Here is a 21,230-nt window from a genome sequence, read left to right on the forward strand (position 1 = left end):
AGATTTATCAAGGCTTTTAAGTAAAAATTTTAAGTAAAAAAGTTCCATATTTTAGCTGATAATTTATGAATAATTCAAAGAAATCAACTTCTAAATTGGAGCAGTAAATATGTCTGATTTTTAATTTACTTATTAGTAAAATACACACAGCTCAGACCAAGTGAGTACAGTCTTAGCAGTTAATTTTTTTGTTAGAGATGGTAGGTCTAATTTCTTAAAATATAATGGCAAAATACTCCTGAGAAATACATACTCCTGTTAAAACTTTGTCATATTTAAATAGTGTAGAAAAATTCACAACATCAAAGCATAAACTGACGAAGAACAGAACTGACTTAAAGAAGAACAGAAGTCTATATTCCTTATCAGTGGCTCAACTGTTCACATACCATCTTTCTGCCTTTGTCCCTGCTCACATAAATTTTAACCTAAATATTGAGAAGCTTATTCAATGAAATGAAAAAGCGAATTTTAAAGATGATCATATAATTTTAAAGTCAAATATCTGAAAGCTTGCTACAAGAGAGCTAAATTGTGTATCAAATTTAAGGTTTCCTTAGCTCATATTTCACACAATTCCAAGATAAATTAAAGTTAACTCAGATTCAGAAAAAGGCTATAAAATATGTTGTATACTCACAGCTACTTTGTAGAGAACACATTTCCATCATTTCAGTGTTCCGGGTTCCAACAGAATAAATTCACAAAGAACAGTAAAGGCAGAATTCCAAGAATTGTAATGACGAATTGAGTTCAAACAGGCGAAGCAAATCCATTGGAACATGGCAAAAGAGAGGAAAAACATGAACGTTACTTACATGAACTTAAAAAACCAGAGGTATACTACAAATAAACTGAGGACATACTTGTTCTATAGGTATCAAAGTATTATAACTTTAATATAAGAAAAACCCAAGGAGTAGGAGTTGCTTATATTTAAGAGGCACAGACAGAGCACTCTCTCATTTGCCTGCTGATTTTCCCAAAGTGCAAAACGGTAGGTGCTAGGCCAGGGCTAGGTAGGGGCAGAGCTGAGGTTAAAGTGGTGAAAACAACCCAAGTTTTCCATGTTGGTAGCAGGAACCCAATCACTTAAGCACTTCACCATTGGTTCCTAGAATATGCACCGTCAGGAATCTGGAGTCAGGAACTACCACCAGGAATTCAACCCAGTATAACACCATTTCGATACAGTCACCTCAATGCTACGCTAAATGCCTGCTCTGAGGTCCAGAGTTGAAAACAACTTTCAGCAGTTCTCTTGCTTAAATACACAACACATAGCTATCTTTTCATAAAAACAAATCAATTATACCATAAGTGCTATTGGAAATGGTTTTAAAGATGTAAAAGCAACAAAGTTTCAAGAAGTTACACAGAGGCCAAATCTGAAGTCCCAAGAAGAAATTGTAAGTTTCATATAACTTTGCTTTGCCAGTAACTGCGTTAGTAAGACAGTTCTATCTTATCCAAAATTATGTCCCATTCATTCCAGTACTCTTTGCTGCTTACTGCTTCTCTTTAGCACTTAACCATCTTTTCACCATCAAGACAAGATTAAATAAATTAATTTACACTATACTATCAAAAAAGAAGGCATCTGGAATAATTGGTGCTTCAGAGAAAAATGATATGTGAAGTTACAACTTCAGGAATTAATCAGTCAAGAGGCTTAACAAACCTGTTTCACAGTCTGTTCCTGGGTCTTCTTCACTGCTTTATTCGCAATAAGCAGAAGTCTTTGGCATACAGTACTATAGGACTTAATTACGAAAAAAAGGAGACAGTATTTCAAGCAAAGGGGTAAGCCCTAAAGTGGGGATTAACTTGATACTTTTAAGGAACAAAAAGAAAGCATAATGAAGTAGAGTCCTGGACAGGGAGATGAGTTACAGGAAACAAGGTCAGTGAGGCAGGCAGGGGCCAGAATGTAGAGGACTCAGCCAAAGAAGTAAGTTTGGATATTATTTTAAGGCATTGTGGAAAACCACAAGGGAATTTTCACAAGCCAAGTGGCCTGATTAGCGTTTTAAAGATAGCACTCACAGTTAGGTGAACAAGTGGAAATAAGAAAAACTAGCAAGGCGGCCGGCATGAGGGCTCAACTAGCTAATCCTCCACTTTGAAGAGCCAGCATCCAATATGGGCACCACTTTATGTCGTGGCTGTTCCAATCTAGCTTTCTGTTTATGGCCTGGAAAAACAACAAAAGATAGCTCAAGTCCTTGGGATCCTGCACCCATGGGAGAGTCCATAAAGGCTCCCAGCTCCTGGTTTCAGACCAGCTCAACTCTGGCTACTGCAGATGGAAGATCTTCTCTCTGTCTCCTTCTCTGTAAATCTGCCTTTCAAATAAAAATAAGTAAGCTCTTAAAAAAAAAAAAGGAAGAAAGAAAAGAAAAACTAGTAAGGAAACTACTCCAACAGTCAAAGAAAAAAGAATTCACGGAAAAATGACATGGAAGCAATGAGATGAATTAGAATACGTTTTGAAGGAAGAACTGACAAGATATCACTGATGGAATAAACAGATGTTGAAGGAAAAACAGATCCCAACACAACTCCTATGAACACTCAATGGCTAGATATCTCAGGAAACAACAGAGAGAAGAAAAGACAGAGTGGTGGGAGCCAAAATTATAAACAGCCTTGAACACAGTAAAGTTGGAGATACCTATCATATTCACAAACACAGAAATACAACCAAAAAGAACTTAAATATAGGAGTCTAGAAATTCCAGAGTTGGCTGCTGCTGAACATATAAATTTAGAGATCATCAGGATATAGACACCACTGACAACGACAGAGTCCCAAAATAACTTATAGATTAATAAATTCCTAAAGACAGATGACTGAGGAAAAAGAAAGGAGTCTGGGCCTGGCATGATGTCTCAATGGCTAAATCCTTACCTTGCAAGTGCCAGAACCCCTTATTGGCGCTGGTTCATGTCCTGGCTGCTACACTTCCCATCCAGCTTCCTGTTTCTGGCCTGGGAAAGCAGTAAAGGATGGTACAAATCCTTGGGACCCTGCCCCCATGCGGGAGACCTAGAGTAAGCTGGCTTTGGATCAGCTCAGCTCTGGCTGTTGTGGCTATATGGGGAAAGAACCAGCTGATGGAAGACCTTTCTATCTCTCCTCAGTAAAAATCAGACCTGCCTTTCCAATTAGAAATTTTAAAAAAAAGGTGGATTGGGGGAACATCAGAGCCTATGAAACGATGTCATAAAATAAAATGCAATTAAAAAAAAAAAAGGAGTTCAGTTACAGCCCTGAATTACCCAGAAGATGAGGCAGAGAAAGACCAGCTAGTGAAGTCAGAAGAAAACCGAGATCATCTCAAGGATGGACTGAAACCTCTCAACTGTGTAGAAAGCCATAAACATCAAATAAATAATAAAGACATGGCCACAAAATTTGGCCCTAACAATAACAGCCACCACAGTAGGAAAGAAGAGTGACTACGGTAATTTGACAATCTTTGCACATAAACATCAGAACAATTTAATTTTAAAAACTACTTTAAGCATTTTACTTGTCATGTTCCCCATAAAACTGAATTCACAGGGGACAGAACCATACCATATCTCTATATTCCTAGCAAAGTGCTGATATTCTGTATAAATATTTATAAAAGCTGAATGGCCACATTTCTTCCGAAGATAATTCCTTGTCTGAAGACCTAAGATAAATTGATTTGGCTTATGTTGTAAGAACAAATTATCACAAAATTCATATGGAAGGACCCCACCAAATACAGAAATAAGTCAAAAGCTATGCACCACAAAATATGTCATTAATGGAAACAAACTTTTCACATCCCATAAGAATCCTTCCCCAAAGTTCTACAATCAACAAGTCTGTATCCAGAAGACCTAATACCTACTGATATACTTAAAGACTTATTTTATTTATTTTTTATTGAAAAGTCAGATTTACAGAGAGGAAGACAGACAGAAAGGAAGATCATCTATCCATTGATTCACTCCCCAAGCAGTTGCAAAGGCTGGAGCTGAGATGATACAAAGCCAGGAGCCAGAGCCTCTTCTGGGTCTCCTTTGCGGGTACAGGGTCCCAAGGCTTTGCTTTCCCAGGCAACAAACAGGGGAGCTGGATGGGACATGGGGTGGCCGGGATACAAACTGGTGCTCATATGGGATCCTAGAGCACGCAAGGTGACACTTTAGCCGCTAGACTACCACACCAGGCCCTGCCTTGATTCTTTTCCTGCATAGTGTCAGTATAAAATACAATATTTGTATAAGGAAAAATTACCTCTAGATGTGAGAGATGTAATTATAGTATTTATAAACACATGAATGTAAATAAAAGTATATTGAATCAGGTCCTCAAGTCTTAAGTGTTACCTGGTTTCAAACATCAGTTGCAAGGAGAAAGTTATTAAATCACTTTGTCTAAAAGCATACATTAAAAAATTGTCAAATCTCATTGGAATTTTTAAAGATTTGTGATTTAACAGAACAAAAACACTAAAATGCTGTAAGATCACATCGACTTAATATCAGTTTCTATGTCTCCCACTCCACAAGTAATTTAAGATTTATTTATTTATTTGAATGAGTGGAAGAGAGCTTCCATCCAATGGTCATTCCCTAAAAGTTCCTAACAGCAAGGCCTATGCCAGGCCAGGAGCCAGAACTCCACCCAGCCTCCCACACATGACAAACCATCTCCTGCTGGCTTCCATGGCACCTCAACAGAAAGCAGACTGGAAGCGGAGCACTCAGCATGGGAAGCAGCACTCACACACAGGATGCTGCGGTCACAAGCAGCGGCTTAACCCAGCGCTGGCCCTCCAACTATTTCAAAGGTTCAGGTCTTAGTTTCTCAAGCAACCCAGCTCTTCTTTTACTGAGATGAGTAATAATATCTTGATGAAACCAAGTTTTATTTTTTCAATGTTAATGTAGATTCTTGGATAATCTGTGCAAAGATTAACTTTTTTAAAGATTTTACTTTTTTATGTGAAGGCAGTTACAAAGAGAAGGACAGAGACCTTCCATCAGCTAGTCTACTCCCCAAAAGCCATAATGCCTCGAACTAGGAGATGGAAGCCAGGAGTCAGGAGATTCCTCCAGGTCTCACATTTGGTTGCAGAGGACCAAGGACTTGAGCCACTCCTGCTGCTTTTTCAGGCCATTAGCAAGGAGCTGAATTGGAAGTGGAACAGCTGGAACACCAACTGTAGCTCATATGGGAAACCATCTCTGCAGGCGGAGGTTTAGCATACTATATCACAGTTCCAGTTCAAAGACTTTAACATTTAATTCCAGGAAGATAGTTAAGAATGAGGTAAGGTTTTTGTTTTGTTTTTCTGTTTTCTCTGAACGTAAAGATTCAGAAGTTGGCTTTCAAGAAATTAGACTTGGCTCGACCTTACATTCAGAGGAGGTCGGGTAAGTTGAAGTGCAGTTACACAGAGCAAGCGCTGCAATGTAGCAGTGCATAGAAAAGCCTAAGAGAGAAAAAAAGGAAGCAGGTCTCGTCCTAAACTAGAGTCAGATCCCCTAGTTTACCACAATTGTGTACAACAATGTGGGTATCAGGCAGGTGAGCTGGTAAGTGCAAAGGCCCCAACACAAAACAAAAGCATGGGTCCAAAGGGGAACTTCAGGCAGAAAACAAAAGTACTTTACATAGATGTGAAAACAATCAACAAGACATACACTGAATTTGGCAATGTGAAAGGTACTACACATTATGATCAATGGTATTTGTCCTACAATTAACACATCGGCTTTCACACATGAAAACAAATCAATGAAAAAACATTTAATTAACAGATAAAAAACACAAACAGACTAAGCATAAAAATCGAAACCTTCAGGATAAACACACTTACAACACAGGCAAAAAAAAAAAAAAGAAAACCTCACCTAACAATCATTTAAAACAAAAACTGCATGAAAGAATAGAGCTATCGTTAGTTACATAAGCTTAATACACAAAAATAAATTGCAGTTGTATACATTAGCCAAAAATCATAAATTAAATTAAGGAAACAATTCCATTTGAAAAAGCATCAAGAATAAACTACTCAAGTCTACAATTTTAACAAAAGAAGCTTAAGAAAAACCCTAAAACACTATTGAAAGAAACAGAACAACTAAACAAATGACAGGTATATGATGAGAACAACCCAAAACTCCATATGGAAATTCAAAGGATCCAGAATAAGAAAAAGAATGAAGTTGGAGCTCTACTTCACACCACATACAAAAAAATTAGCTTAAAATGAGTCAAAGTTTTAAATGTTAAGCTCTAAACAATAAAATCTCAGAAGACATAGATATGTTAATATTTATGAGTTACAATTAGAAAGTTTCTTAAGCGATACAAAAAGTCTCATGCTGCACAGAACCAGGAAAGTAAACAAATAACCCAAGGAATTATAGAAAATGTTTACAAATCACCTGACAAGAAATGTGAATACGGAATATAAAGAATGGAACAATGGAACAAAAGATAATTTGGCTAAAAAATAAGGACTTTTAAAAAAATATTTTTATGGTTAAACCATTTACAGAGAGAAGAAGAGATACAGAGAAAAAGATGTTCCTTCAGCTGGCTCACTCTCCAAATGCCTGAAACAGTTAGAGCTGAGACAATCTGGAGCCAGGAGCTTCTTCTGAGTCTCCCATGTGGGCGTAGGGGCCAAGGACTTGTGCCATCCTGCACTGTTTTTCCCAGCCAAAAGCAGGGAGCTGGATTGGAAGTGAGTCAGGAAACAAGGAACCAAATGGGATGCCAGCATTAGCTGGTAGAGAATTAGCCTGTTGAGCAACCACGCTGGTACCCAGAATAAACTTTAATAGGTATTTTTACAATAAACACACTGAAATGCTCAACAGCATTAACCATTAGAGAAATGCAAATTAAAATCACAATAATATCGCAGCCTTTTATTAACAACTGCCTCTTGTTTTCTAAGGTTTGCCAAAGAAAAAATCCAAGAAGCCTCACGGGTCACTTTCAATCAACTGCTGCTCCACCCCTACGTTCTGGTGCCCACTAAGCCCTCTCAGGACCACAATTAGGGACTACGACCCCCTTCAGCAGGAAGTAGCTAGAACGACTTCGTGGCCCCTTTCCTATTACCAAGAGTCCGGAATGATGGCTGCCCAGGGCACTGGAGACTAGTGGCTGGTCTGCTCTGCCCCAGTTCAACCTGGAACAGGAGGGGCCACAGGAGCCAGTTACGTCACCGACCTGGCGGTATTCCAGTTGGCCAATGGCACACCTGAAAGGACATTCCTCACACAGTTGGGACACAGACAGCCCCTTTGCCTGCCCACGTGTCTAGAGGGGTATAAAACTCCTCCACACGTATCTCAGACGCCCTTTTCGCTTCCCTCTTTCTTCCCCTCTGCGTGAAGGAGGCCCAGGAGCAGATTTTCCAATAAAGCTTCCATCACAACTCTGAACAACTTGCCGACATTATTCCACCAGCGGGCGGGAGGTCAGTGGCCATCATCTAACACCACCCAGTAGGACAGCTAAAATAGGCAATAGCAAGTATGAAAAAGGTTAGGATTAAACATAGAAGCCTTATACACTGCTTGGGAGAAATGTAAAATGGTGTAGCTAGTTTGGCAATTAAGAGTTGGCCTGTGAGCCAACAATTCTACTCGTACGCACATATCCATAAAAATTTGAAATATATATCCACACAAGAACTATACTCAAAAATATTCACAGCATCATTTTCCACTATTAGTGGCCCAAAGCAGAAACAAACTAAATGTGTAACAATTCATCTAAAATAGCATTACCTATATTGCATTATCTACAGAATGAAATACTATCCAGTGATAAAATGAAATATTTCCAAACGGATCCAGTGCCGTGGCCTGGCAGCTGAAGTTCTTGCCTTGAACTCACCCGTAGGGATCCCATACGGGTGTCAGTTCGGATCCCTGCGGCTCCAGCTCCCTGCTTGTGGCCTGGGAGGGCAGTCGGGGACGGCCCAAGACTTTGGGACCCTGCAAGACCTGGAAGAGGTTCCTGGTTCCCAGATTCGGATTGGCTCAGCTCTGGCCGTTGCAGTCACTTGGGGAGTGAATCATCAGACGGAGGATCTTTCTCAACCACATAATACCCAGGGATGAGGGATGGCCACCCAATGTCATCAGGGTTCCTGATGTGGAGCATGTTCCGAGGGTACTACTTAAGTGATTTTAAGTTCTAAGATGCTATTGATTTCATTGCTCCAAGGTTGAGGAAATCCTTTCAAGGTGCATTGGCTGACATAATCCACCTGAGAATCTTCACTCGTCTAGATACTCACTGTTAAAGCTTGGGAGAGCTGTCTGATTTGTTATGCCCTACATGGTACTAGATGTCCTCTACAGGCCTCAATGAACTGGTTGCCACGTCTCCCATGTGCATGTGGGCATGCCTTTCACTGCACAGGCCTCTGCAACCATGGAGACTCAGATCTGACACAGGCACACCACGATCAGACCAAATATCCTGTGATTTTCACAGTGGCTGGAGTTCTAAAAACAGTGATCTAGTTGTGGGGTCCCCAAAGAAACCTCATCTGAGGTGACCCCAATCTGACAGTGTGTGTGCCAGCCAGTATAGTGTCCAGCTCAGTCCATCACCCATATCAGCCTACACACACACAGTGGTAGCTGCAGTCCCATGGTCAGTTCTGTCCCCAGCCCCATCTCATACACAAACCAATGGATGCTATGGCGCAGCCCACCCTGGTCCTCCCACACACTAGCAGACTAGCAGAAACTGTACCCTACTTAGAGCGACTCCTAGTAATTCCCACCAGGCCTGACCCCAGCCCTGGTTCCTGTATATGCCAGGGTGTACAGCAGATTGGTCCAGTCTTTCCTGCATCCCATTCAGTTCTTGTAAACATTAATGGATGCTAAAGCCTAGCTCAGCCTAACCAACCCCACTATCCAGGCCACACTCATGCTGGCAGGTACCACTGCCTGTCCAGCCAGTCCAGCCTCAAACCTGTTCCTATGCTCCCTGGTAAGAACTGCACCCTCCAGACAGGTTGTCCACAATTTCACTGATAGGCCCACTCCTAGAACAGGAGAAAAATATCCCATATTTTAACATTGGTTGCTTTTTGCTGGCTGGGCCTAGAGGTAATCAAATTTTCCAGTACCTTCCATTTTCTAAGAATTAGCAAGGAGCATGAAGGATTTCTATTTAAAGAAAAATTACATAGAAAATAAAGGAATGTGTACTAAAAGTTAATATGGGCTTACTTTTTAACCTGTCAGATATTCCTTATTATTTATTTCTAACAAGTTCATTGAACTGCAAGGAAGGAAACAGACAATTCTGACAATAGCTCAATCATGTTGTCAATATGGGCAAGGTAGAGAAAGAGAGGCTGGAAAACCAACTTTAAAAGGCTGGAATAATAGTACTCAGTAGTATGTAAGCTTGAGCAGAATTATACTATAGGGACTCTAGAATTCTGTCTCTTTATGTAAGCTGAGATAACATTATTCAACAATTCAGTGAAAATATAGAAAGCATATTTGTCAAACATGAAATCAATGTCAGAATCCAAGTGACATTTAATATGGAAGTATGTGGATCCAAGCCACTGGTTTCTTTGCCACCTCAGAAAGGTATCTGAAAGACAAAGTTTTAGTGAAGGTCAGAACTACCTGCAACAATAGTAATCAGAAATAAGAATGGTGTTACACTTCTCCTATTCAATTAAAAAGTACTTCTAATTAAAAAAAATTGAATGAGCAAGATAAAACAATATCAGCAAATAAGGGTAAAAATATTGTACATGACAGTATGTTCTACAGTTAATAACACCATTAAAGCTGCCCTAAAGTCATTTAACTTTAGGCATCAGCAGATTTAAACAGCACACAGAAACACATCAGATTACTCTTTTTTGATGTAACATACTTGAGCATTTTTATGGAATACATACAAGGTATTATTTCAATACCTGTATACAGAATGGATTGATTAATTTAGGAATTCATATTTCCATTTTCATTTTTTGGGAGCCTTTGAACATCTAAATCTTCACGAAATCCATTCTTGTGAACCATGGTCCCCCACTGTGTTGGGAAACACGAGAACATTTCTGGGGCTAGTATTGTCACGCAGCAGGTAAAGCCACAAAACCACTGCCTGCACAACCCACATCCTACCTACAGCAGAGTGCCAGTTCAAGGCCTGGTGCTTCAGACCCAGCTTCTTTCCAGGAAAAGCAGCAGGTGGCCCAAGTGCCTAGACTCCTGAGTTCCAGGCTCCTGACTTCAGCCTACCCATTCCTAGGTAGAGTCTCCTTAAGGGGCATCAGTCAGCACCTGTCTCTCCCTCTATCATGCTGTCTTTCAAATAAAACAAATCTTACAAAAAAAAAATGCCCACACTCATTTTTATCTGTTTATAGCACCTGTTGTTCAACTTCCATTTCTCTATACTTCCTTATTCTGCCCTCTCCAGTCACTAGAAAATACTATTCTGCATTGCAATTAAATTGTCTTTGCTTCTACATTGAGAAAACATGCAATTATCTTTCTCCATCTTATTTCACTTAACATGATGACTTCTAGTTCCAACCATTTTGCTACAAAAGTTAGGCTTTCATTCTTTTTATGATTAAATAATATTCCATTGGGCTATATGTACACATATACATTTCTCTATTCATATTCAGTGAACATTAGATTGATTCCATATCTTGGCTAGTATGAACAGTTTTACAACAAAAGCTAGAAGTACATGACTTCTTCTGTCTAATATTTAAGTCAGAAACTGTATAGTTGCATTAATTTACACATCCACTTTTAGTTTTTTAAGAAAATTTCATATTGTACTCCATAATGGCTATACTAATTTGCATTCTAAAAAGTGTTGGGATTTCCTATTTTCCCCTTGTGTTTGCCAAATACACTTTTTGTCATTTTAATGACAGCCATTTTAACTGGCATAAGATGGTATTTCACTATGGTTTGGATTTTCATTTCCCTTATGGTCAATGATAACTGGCATTTCTTTCATATTTTTGTTAGCCATTTTTCATTTCTTCTTTAGATAAATGTCTATTTGAGCCTGTGTCCAATTTTCAATTGTACTACTTGGGTTTTCTGTTTTGTTTTCTAGGCTGCTACGCACTCTGGGCATTAACCCTGTGCCAGATGAAAAGTGCTCTTTTCTCCCCAGTCTGTAGACTGTTTCTGTCATTGTGCACGAATAAACTCCATTGGTTTATTTCTGTTTTTGTTGCCTGTACTTTTGGGTCTTACCAATAGTTTGAATTGTTCTTCCTATATTTTCTTCTAACATTTTCATGTCCCACATTTAGGTCTTTGATCCATGACTTTTGTGAGTCGACTTTTGTATAGGGTGAGAGGTAGGGATCCAGTTTCAACCTTCTGTATAAAGATAACCACCCAGTTCTCGTATCATTTAACAAGCCACCTTTTCTTCAGTGTATGTTTTCAGCACCTTTGTCAAGAATCAGTCATGCATGGATTTATTTCTGGGATCTGTCTTCTCCCAACCCATCAACAAAGAGGTCTTTCCATTTTTCTGTGTCTTCTTCAACTTCCTTCATCAGTGTTAACTTATTCCTAGCTATTATACTTTTGTAGCTATTTTAAATTAAACTGTGCTTATTATTTCTTCCACAGTAATTTTACTATTCATGTAAAAAAATACTAATAATAAATTTTATGTTGATATTGCATCCTGCAACTTTACTGAATTCACGGATCAGTTCTGGCAATCTAATATCTGTCTTTTTTTTTTTTCTTGTGCTTATTTTCTGCACTTGGTCTTAGCCAAAAGACCAAGAAGCAATATGCCAAATTTTCTGGCAAAAAAAAAAATTTCAGCATTTTAGGGACTAAAAGGAGTGGACATCCTTGTCTTTTCCAGATCTCTAGAGATTTCCATTCAATGTATTGCTGGCTCTGAGTCTGTCATTTATACTGAGTCTGTCATTTATGTTCCTTTTATGTCAAATTTGTTTTTAGTCAAAATCATAAACAGATGTTGGATTTTACCAAGTGACCTTCTGCATCTACTAAGATGATCATTTGATTTCTATCCATCATATTCATCTGGGATAGTGCTCTATAACTCTCTTTTTTCCTTATCACGATGTCTGGTTTAGATGTCAGAATGATACCACCTCCTAGCCAGAATTTGGAAGGGGTCCACCCCTCCACTCAATCTTCTGGAATAATGTGAAACAAAAAACTGCTTTTAGATAGTATATAAAGACATCAGAGCTCAAAAAAACAACCTCCCCGGCCTCTGACTTTTGAAACTACAAGAAAACACATATTCATTGCTTGAAACACCCAACCTGCAGTTATTGTTACAACAACACACCAGCAGACTAATACAGCTCCCAGGAAAGTACTTTAAAAAACATTACATGGCAAATCGAATTATATTTCTTAAAATTTCTAATAAATCATGATAAATGCTTTGCTATATTTATCCATATAAATTTACTCTACAGCCAGTCTTGGCAAGTCACTGACACAATCAAAACAACAGCATCAAAACAGCCAAATCTAATTTAATCCATTAGGTGCGTCTTCAACAGTACTACAGACAGACAAGGATGCTAAAAGATTAATGGGTGTGTAAAAACACCATGCTATCTATCAAAACACTACAATATTATCCCAACAAATATTAAGGAACATACATAAAAAACTGACAGCAAATAGATACAGTATACCAGCTTTAAGAAACAACGGCTCAATAAAACAAACGTTCAACGAGGACCAAATCCAGGAGGTCCTACAATCACAGCCAGTGGCAAGCGCAGAATCATCTACCTGCAACACAGGCATCCAGTATGGTGGGAGGTGCAAGAGATGGCTGTCCATCCGTTTCCCACTCAGCTCCCTGCTTATGTCCTAGGAAAGCAGATGATGGTCCAAACCCTTAGAACCCTGCAACCTCGTGGGAGACCCAGAAGCAACACCTGGCTCCCAATTATAGAGGTTATAGCTATTTGGGGAGAGAACCAGAAGATGCAAGATCTCTCTCTCTGAAACGGTCTCTCCAATAAAAATAAATAAATCTTTAGTAAAAAAGATAATACCTAAAAGTTTTAAATTAAAGAATATGTAAGAGAATTAGAAAGCAGTGGATGGGACCCAGTGGCGTGGCCTAGCGCCTAAAGTCCTCGCCTTGAACGCGCCAGGATCCCATATGGGCGCCGGTTCTAATCCCTGAGGCTCCAGTTCCCATCCAGCTCCCTGCTTGTGGCCTGGGAAAGCAGTCGAGGACGGCCCAAAGCCTTGGGACCCTGCACCCGTGTGGGATACCTGGAAGAAGTTCCTGGATCCTGGCTTCAGATCGGCATAGCAACGGCCGTTGCGGTCACTTGGGGAGTGAACCATTGGAAGGAAGATCTTTCTCTCTGTCTCTCCTCCTCCTCTCTGTATATCTGACTTTCCAATAAATAAATTAATTAATTAAAAAAAAAAAAAGAAAGCAAGCAGTGGTTTCAAGTATAGCTAGAAATGTGAATCCCAGTATCTGCTGTAAAGCTGTATTTTGACAGGTAAGTTATATAACCTTTCTGAACCTCAGAAAGGGCCAGGTTATTAGAGTATATATATGAAGCAATTCATACAAAGGATATAGCACTTCACATACAATAAGTGCAAAAACTAACAGCTGTTAAAGTGGTTGTGCAATAGATAATAATAGCTTTGGACCTCTGGACTTCAATCTTGCCTGTAGAAGTGATACTGAAACCTGACTATAATCAGAAATACCTAAGCAGCTTCTGATAAGACACCTAGGTCCCACCTCTGATGCATAAATTAAGAATCTTACCTGTAAGACCCCCAAATTATTACTTTAAAAGAACCCCCCAAAATTAAAGTATCATTAATCTTATGGTAAATTATCTTATAAAAGTAGTATTTTAGGTATAATCATATAATTACTAAACTGGGCCCAGAGTAGTGGCAGAGTGGATAAAGGCCTCACCTACCCAAAAATGCTCACACATATTCAAACAAAAGTTCCTCCATCAATCAAAAACTGGTATTGCCTTACTATGTTCCTTAATCTTAACCAGTGCTAATGCTGATGGTCCGTTTATCTCATACACTGTATTAGATCTGCACGATCATGTTATTTTTGTATTTCCTCTGTGTTAATCAAATATTTAACATTTAAAAAGATGGGGCCTGGGGCTGGCATAATAACTCAACTGGCTAATCGTCCTCCTGTAAACATCCAAATGGGTGCCAGTCCCTGTCCTGGCTGCTCCAATTCCCAGCTCCCTGCCTGTGGCCTGGGGAAGTAGTGGAGGATGGCCCAAAGTCTTGGGACCCTGCACCAATGTAGGAGACATGGAAGAAGCTCTTGGCTCCTTGTTTCGGATCAACTCAGTTCTGGCCATTGTGGCTGCTTGGGGAGTGAATCAATGGGTGGAGGATCTTTCTGTCTCTCCTCCTCTCTGTATATCTGACTTTGCAATAAAAATAAATCTTAAAAAAAAATTACTTGCAATGCAAATTTTTTCAGCATCATGTCTTACCCTAATAAATTAATAAGCCTTCAAGTGATAAGCATTAGTAATGTTTCCAATATCTGGCCAGGATTAAGAACACCTAACCACTAATATACCACTAATTAAAACCATGAAATAATTTTAAAAGAACACAAGTTACTATGCAATAACAGAAAATATTTTTTCTCCTCCTACTTATTTTTGCATTGAGTATAAAAGGAACTAAGCACATGAAACTTTTATTTGAAAATTTTATTTAAGAACCACAAAGAGTGTTCGCACACACCCATGTGAGGATTCACGCCCGAGTGGAGCCAGTCCAGGTCTTCCTCCTGGGCGGCAGGGGCAGCTGACCGAGGTCATCAGCACTGCCTCCAGTGTATTAACAGCAGCCAGACTTCAAACTAACTTACTCAGATATGGGACAAAGGCATCCTAACCAGTGCCTTAGCTACTCAAAACCTGTTACATGATAATTTTTAAAAGTTTAGGCCCAGCGAGGTAGCCTAGTGGCTAAAGTCCTTGCCTTGCATGCACTGGGACCCCATATTAGTGCTGGTTAGTACCCTGACTGCACCATTTCCCATCCAGCTCCCTGCTTGTGGCCTAGGAAAGCAGTTGAGGACAGCCCAAAGCCTTGGGCCCCTGCACCCACATGGGAGATCCAGAAGAAGCCCCTGGCTTCAGATCAGCTCAGGTGCATCCACTGGAGCCATGTATGAAATGAATCAGTGCATGGAAGCACATACTCTCTCCCCACTTTCTCTCTCTCTCTCCCCTTCTGTTAAATCTGCTTTTCAAATAAAAATAAATATTTAAAAAGTGTTTTTAAAACTCACATTGCTCACCCTACATACCTTTAACTCATATCAGAAATTACTAAGTAATACATGCCAGGATTGGGGATATAAAACATTTTACAGAAAAGACAGAAACGAAAGTCTTCAACTGCAACATAGGATGACAACATCTTTCAAACTGATATCTGAATGGTTTTTATAATGTCAGTCTTCATGTCAAGGATGCATCATGTATTAATTATTTCCTTTAATTTCCAATTACCCTGTGATTCCTATTGTAAGTAGAAGGAAATCAGAAAGCTCCCATATTCACTCAAGCTTTAAAGAGTTGGGATGTGAATTCAAGTCACATGCTTCAATTTCCACCATCACTGCACTGAATTCAGTTCTTCCAGCACCAGCACAGTGGAGGTACTAGTAAACACTGCAGGAATGAGTTAGACCCTAAACTAATGCCCTACCATCAGTATTACTGGTACTGAACATGAGGCAACATCAACAGTAATATCAATACCTTACTAATAAAACATTAATTCTGCACTTTAACTAATAGTATCATCTTGCTTCGAAGAATGAGAAAGGACTACTGAGACACAAACACAAGAAATGATCAACGTCCATGAAAGGATCAATGTTCCCACAATGACCATGTCACAGTCTGTCACAGCCAAACATCAGAAAAGCATTTCTAGCAGAGAAAGACTTATCGAATAAATCATGGCTACTTGACTCTACCTTCCCCTTATCTGGAAATCAATTGCCAATGGGATAGTATTAATGACATGAATGGTCTTACAAATGAGGTACAAGGGAGCTGTTCATTTTGTTGCCTTCTGCCTTGTGAGGACTTGGCACCTGTTCCCAGAGGAAGCAACATTTAAGACAGCAGCCTGGGTGTGATGGTTCACTGGCTAAATCCTCACCTTGCAAATGCCAGGATCCCACATGGGTGCAGGTTCGTGTCCTGGCAGCTCCGCTTCCCATCCAGCTCCCTGCTTGTGGCCTGGGAAAGCAGTGGAGGATGGCCCAGGGCCTTGGGACCCTGCACCCCACATGGGAGACCCAGAAGAAGCTCCTGGCTCCTGGCTTTGGACTGCCTCAGCTCTGGCCAATGCAGCCACCTAGGGAGTGAAACATTGGATGGAAGGCCTTTCTGTCTCTCCTTCTCTCTGTAAACCTGACTTGCCCATAAAAATAAATAAATGTAAAAAAAACATGCAAAAATGTTGAGAAGTGCTCCTTATGCCAATGCCTGTGATGGCAGCATCCTAAATGGGCACTGGTACAAGTTGTGCTTACTGCACTTCTAAGCCAGCTCCCTGCTGATGGTCTGGGAAAGGCAGTGGCGGATGGCCCACATGCTTGGGTCCCTGCCACCCACACCTGAGACCTGGATGAAGCTCCTGGCTCCTGCCTGCAGCCTGGCTCAGCCCTGGCCAATGTGACCAAGGGGAGTGAACCAGCAGACAGATCTCTAACTCCCCCCCAGCCCCTGCCACAACTCTTTGAAATAAACAAATAAATCTTTTAAACAAATAAGAAGTCATAATAGTGTGAAGACTGGGAAACTCTGACCTGAAGCCTCACTTCAAGCGAAAGCCTGTTTTCAGTTGTAACACAGAGGGGTCAGCACTGAGATCAACTCATTCAAGCTTCAAGTACACTTGCTTCCAATCCAGCTGACTACTACTGCTCCTAGGAACATAGAAGACAGCCCAAAAACCTCGGCCCTTGCCACCCATGCGGGAGACCAGGATGGAGTTCTGGCTGCTGGCTTTGGACTGCCCCAAACTTGGTTGTTGCAGCCACTTGGGAAGTAAACCAGCAGATGGAAGACCTCTCTCTTCCTTTCCAATAAATAAATCTTTAAAAATATTAAAAATAAAACAGATATAACATGCTACATCTTCAGGAGAGCCAGCTTTTCATTCCAGACTAGTAATAAAGGAGGAGTATCATCCTTATACTTAAAAAGAAAGTAAGCAAATAAAGAATAAAAAGTAACTGTCATATGAACATCTCAGATTTTTAGCATGTCAAATAGGCACAGAAGGTTAGCCTAGCAGTTGGGACACCCACACTGTCCCCCTTTGACGAACTTGGCTGTGATACCAGCTATGAATCCTGACTGCAGCTGCCAGCTAACAGACTGGGAGGCAGTGGCGATGGTTCAAACGGCTAGGCTCCTGCACAGGAGACCTGGGTTGTGTTCCTGGCTCCTAGCTTCGGTCAGGTCAGTCCTTGTAGTGTGGGGAATACAGTGCGTGAACCAGCAGGTGTGAACAATCTGTGCTTAGGGGGCTCTGTGTGTCTCAAATTAAAAATGTAAACGGCAGCAGTATCAGACTGTAACCCCAACCACAGGTTATATTCACTTTCCTCCACCTTCGTCAAAATAGTTTTAAAATAAGCAAACACTGAGATAAAATAAAATACATAAAGTTGAGCACGACCCTGTAAAATGTCAGTGTTAGCCACCCCAACCAGCACTATTCGAGGTATGATCCTGTACCAGTTTGTGACGTATTTACAAATTAACTTCAAATAAGTATAGAAATTGAAAACACAAGGAAATTTTTAAAGTAGGAAATCTTATTTAGTAATTAAGTTAGGGCCTACAGTTTTTCTTACTCTATCTTCATTTTCTTAATGACCTGCAGTGCTTCTATTATGTTTTTACAGAGGTATCAATATACACTGGAGCAGATCAGAAATAAAAGACTCACCACTAGTTTGTTGATCCAGCTTATCCTGACTGTTACAGCTAACAAGCAACAAAGTTAGGATCTGATTTCATGTCTGACACCAAAGCCTGTGTCCTTGATCACATTCTGTGTGTTTCCATTATCGGAGCTTGACTTCAGTTCCCTCGGTGCAGTCCTTGCCTCTGCTCGACATGACTGCAGGAGCACTCAACCCTAAACAGTTTCTGTAGGTCAGGGCTTTAGGTAGCAAGCCAACTTATTATCCCTTGAACCCTTCTTCCCAAATGCATACTGAAAATTGATGACGTAAGTCCAAGAAAAGATCAAAAGCAAACAAACAAAAAAAAAAAAAAGAAAAGAAAAAAGAGACAAGGGGAGACAGATGAAGTTTCTCCTCAAGGAACTTTCTCTTAGGTGTCACTGTTTCCAGCTGGGGTGGGGAACGACCTCTTCTCAAGCAGAAGTAGCCTCCAACTCCAGCTACAATAGCTACATGAAGTACAGACTAAATGAATCCCAATAAAGAAAATGCTACAACTCCACTGACTACTCATCCTCCTTCCGCACACCATCTCTATACCGACCATAAGGGTTTTTTTTAAAGATTTATTTTTATTATTTTTTTTTATTGGAAAGGCGGATATACAGAGAGGAGAGACAAAGAGGAAGATCTTCCGTCCGATGATTCACTCCCCAAGTGAGCACAACAGCCGATGCTATGCCGATCCGAAGCCAGGAGCCTCTTCCGGGTCTCCCACGCGGGTGCAGGGTCCCAAGGCTTTGGGCCGTCCTCGGACTGCTTTCCCGAGCCACAGGCAGGGAGCCGGAAGGGAAGCGGGGCTGCCGAGATTAGAACTGGCGCCCATATGGGATCCCGGGCGTGCAAGGCGAGGACCTTAAGCACTGCGCCACCGCGCCAGGCCCGACCATAAGGTTTTAAGGCCTTAGATTCGAGCCATACCCGATCCATACTACATTTTTTGACCACAATCCTTGGGAGAGGGGAAAAAACCCTAACTTAATAAACACTACCTAGAAAGTAGAATTAAATGTCCTTCCCAAAAACCCACACTGATGCAAAATTCTGCTATTTTCTATTTCCTTTTCTATGTGTTAGAAATTCACAGAATTAATTTTAACAATCATAAATGGGTCATAACCTGTAGTCTGCAAACACTGCTATAGATTCCAACTGCCCACATCTAATTTAATAGCACAGTCGCATCTGGCAAGCCAGACCTGTAATCAATCCTGTTACCTTAAAATCTACTCCTCAAAAACACAATTTTTGGGCCCAGCACGATGGCTCAATTACCTAATCCTCTGCCTGCAAGCACCAGCATCCCATATGGGTGCCTGTTAGTATCTCAGCTGCTCTACCTCCCATCTAGCTCCTTGCTGTGGCCTGGGAAAGATGTGAAGGATGCCCAGTGCCTTGGGATCCTGCACCTGTGTGGGAGACTAAGAAGGCGCTTCGGATTGGCTCAGCTCCAGCCTCTGTGGCCATTTGGAGAGTGAACCAGTGGGTGGAAGACCTTCTCTGTCTCTCCTCTCTGTGAATCTACCTTTCCAATAAAAACAAGTAAATCTTAAAAAACAAAACAAAAAACCTCATACACTTTTTCTGCATTGGTTTCCACTGTACAAAAAACCCAATTTATAGTCCAAACAATACAGAAAAATACACAAAAAGGTCCATCTCAACATTCAGCAAAATGCATCATGAAACATCTTTAACTTCCAAACAAAAAACTGCAGACAGCTTATTAAGTAAAAACTCGACACAGTTCTCAGCTGGCAATTGAGTCAGGCAGCAACTCTATCCTGGCAATTCCCAGAATATAGCTGACAGTGAAAAAGTGTACCACAAAATTCTAATAAAACCTGTAGCCAGCCTACTCCACCAAACTCTTTATTCAGACTGGTCCCCTCATCTGAGCACTCTCATTGCTAAGACTTTAGAAGTCACAAACACTATTCTTTCTCCTTCCTTCCTTACCAAGCTTTGCTGTTACAACATAGCTTTCAGAATTGCCCTAAGGTTTGTAAAGAGTCCTAACTTAAGGACCAGCTTGAGATAACCTAGTGGCTAAATCCTCTCCAGGATCCCGTATGGGCACCAGTTCCTCTCCCAGCCGCTCCACTTGCAGCTCCCGGCCTGCAGCCTGGTAAAGCAGCAGAGGACAGTCCAAAACCTTGGGACCCTGTACCCATGTGGGAGACCCAGAAGAAACTCTTGGCTCCTGGCTCTGGACAGTTCAGCTAGGGCTGGGACAGCCACCTGGGGAGTGAACCAGCAGATGGAAGATCTCTGTCTCTCCTCTCTGTAAATCTGCCTTTCCAATGCAAATAAATAAACTGAATTAAGATAAAACTGCTGCAGACTAGCTCAAAAGTCTTGGTATACAGGGACAGGAGCTGGGGCAGAGCAGATCAAACCACTGCTTATGATGCCAGTATCCATATAGGCACCAGTTTGAATCCCAGCTGTTCCACTTCCCTTCGAAGGGCCTGGGAAAAGCAGCAGCAGACAGCCCTAGTGTCTGGGCCCCTACAGTGAACGTGGGAGACCAAGATCAAGCTCCTGGCTCCTGCCTTCAGCCTGGCTCAGCCCGGGGTTAAGCCACCAGGTGGAAGACCTCTGTCTCTCCCCTGCAACTCTTTCATATACAGAAATAAATCTTTAAAAACAAAAAAGTCCTGGTATGGATTTATGTAGCATTTCTATAGGAAAATGCATACATCCAAATAATAAATTTTACAATTTTTAATAGAGTCCATTGCTTGCAGTCATGTACCAAATCCCTTCTCCTGAAACCAAAACTGGCAATCAAAAATTAAACTAGAAAAATGTAACAGCTGTTTGATAAGTTCACTTAAGGTACAAATAAAATGAAATTCTGTCAGTTCTGAACTTCAGTTCTATCAGCCTAAGAGTGTATTTGGTATTTTAAACAACTGTATTAAGAAGATCTTGCTCCATAAGGTCCTACCAGAAAATGGCACAACGCTACCATGCAAACAATCCAGCAGCTCCACAGTTATTTCACAGCTCCCTACCGCCTCTGGTCCCACCCACTGAACAGCTGGGTGGGATGAAAGACCGTTTCCTCTCCATCCCCCTCAGCCCACTCCTACTTACACCACCTCCTCCCCTTGCTGTTTGGAGCAAAGGAATCCAGACAGCAGTAACTGACTTA

General features: G+C 40.8%; 1 protein-coding gene across 6 annotated transcripts in view; it reads right to left on the reverse strand.

The window, feature by feature from the left end:
• The window catches only part of SEPTIN7 (septin 7), a 58,867-nt gene that overhangs the window by 35,881 nt on the left and 1,756 nt on the right, over nucleotides 1–21,230 (reverse strand). For 2 of the 6 annotated variants that reach the window (XM_040965026.1, XM_040965028.1), the window contains exon 2: nucleotides 641–645. The exons of 2 other annotated variants lie outside the window; for them this stretch is intronic. In XM_040965026.1, coding sequence (XP_040820960.1) covers nucleotides 641–645 — 5 coding nt within the window. Of the gene's footprint in view, nucleotides 1–640; nucleotides 646–21,114; nucleotides 21,117–21,230 lie in introns of all 6 variants that reach the window. 2 more of the 6 variants (XM_040965027.1, XM_040965029.1) reach the window with 1 other exon arrangement.

This window comes from Ochotona curzoniae, unplaced genomic scaffold (assembly GCF_017591425.1).
Source record: "Ochotona curzoniae isolate NIBS_2020 unplaced genomic scaffold, NIBS_Ocur_1.0 scaffold_3835, whole genome shotgun sequence".
In the NCBI taxonomy this organism is placed as follows: Eukaryota; Metazoa; Chordata; class Mammalia; order Lagomorpha; family Ochotonidae; genus Ochotona; species Ochotona curzoniae.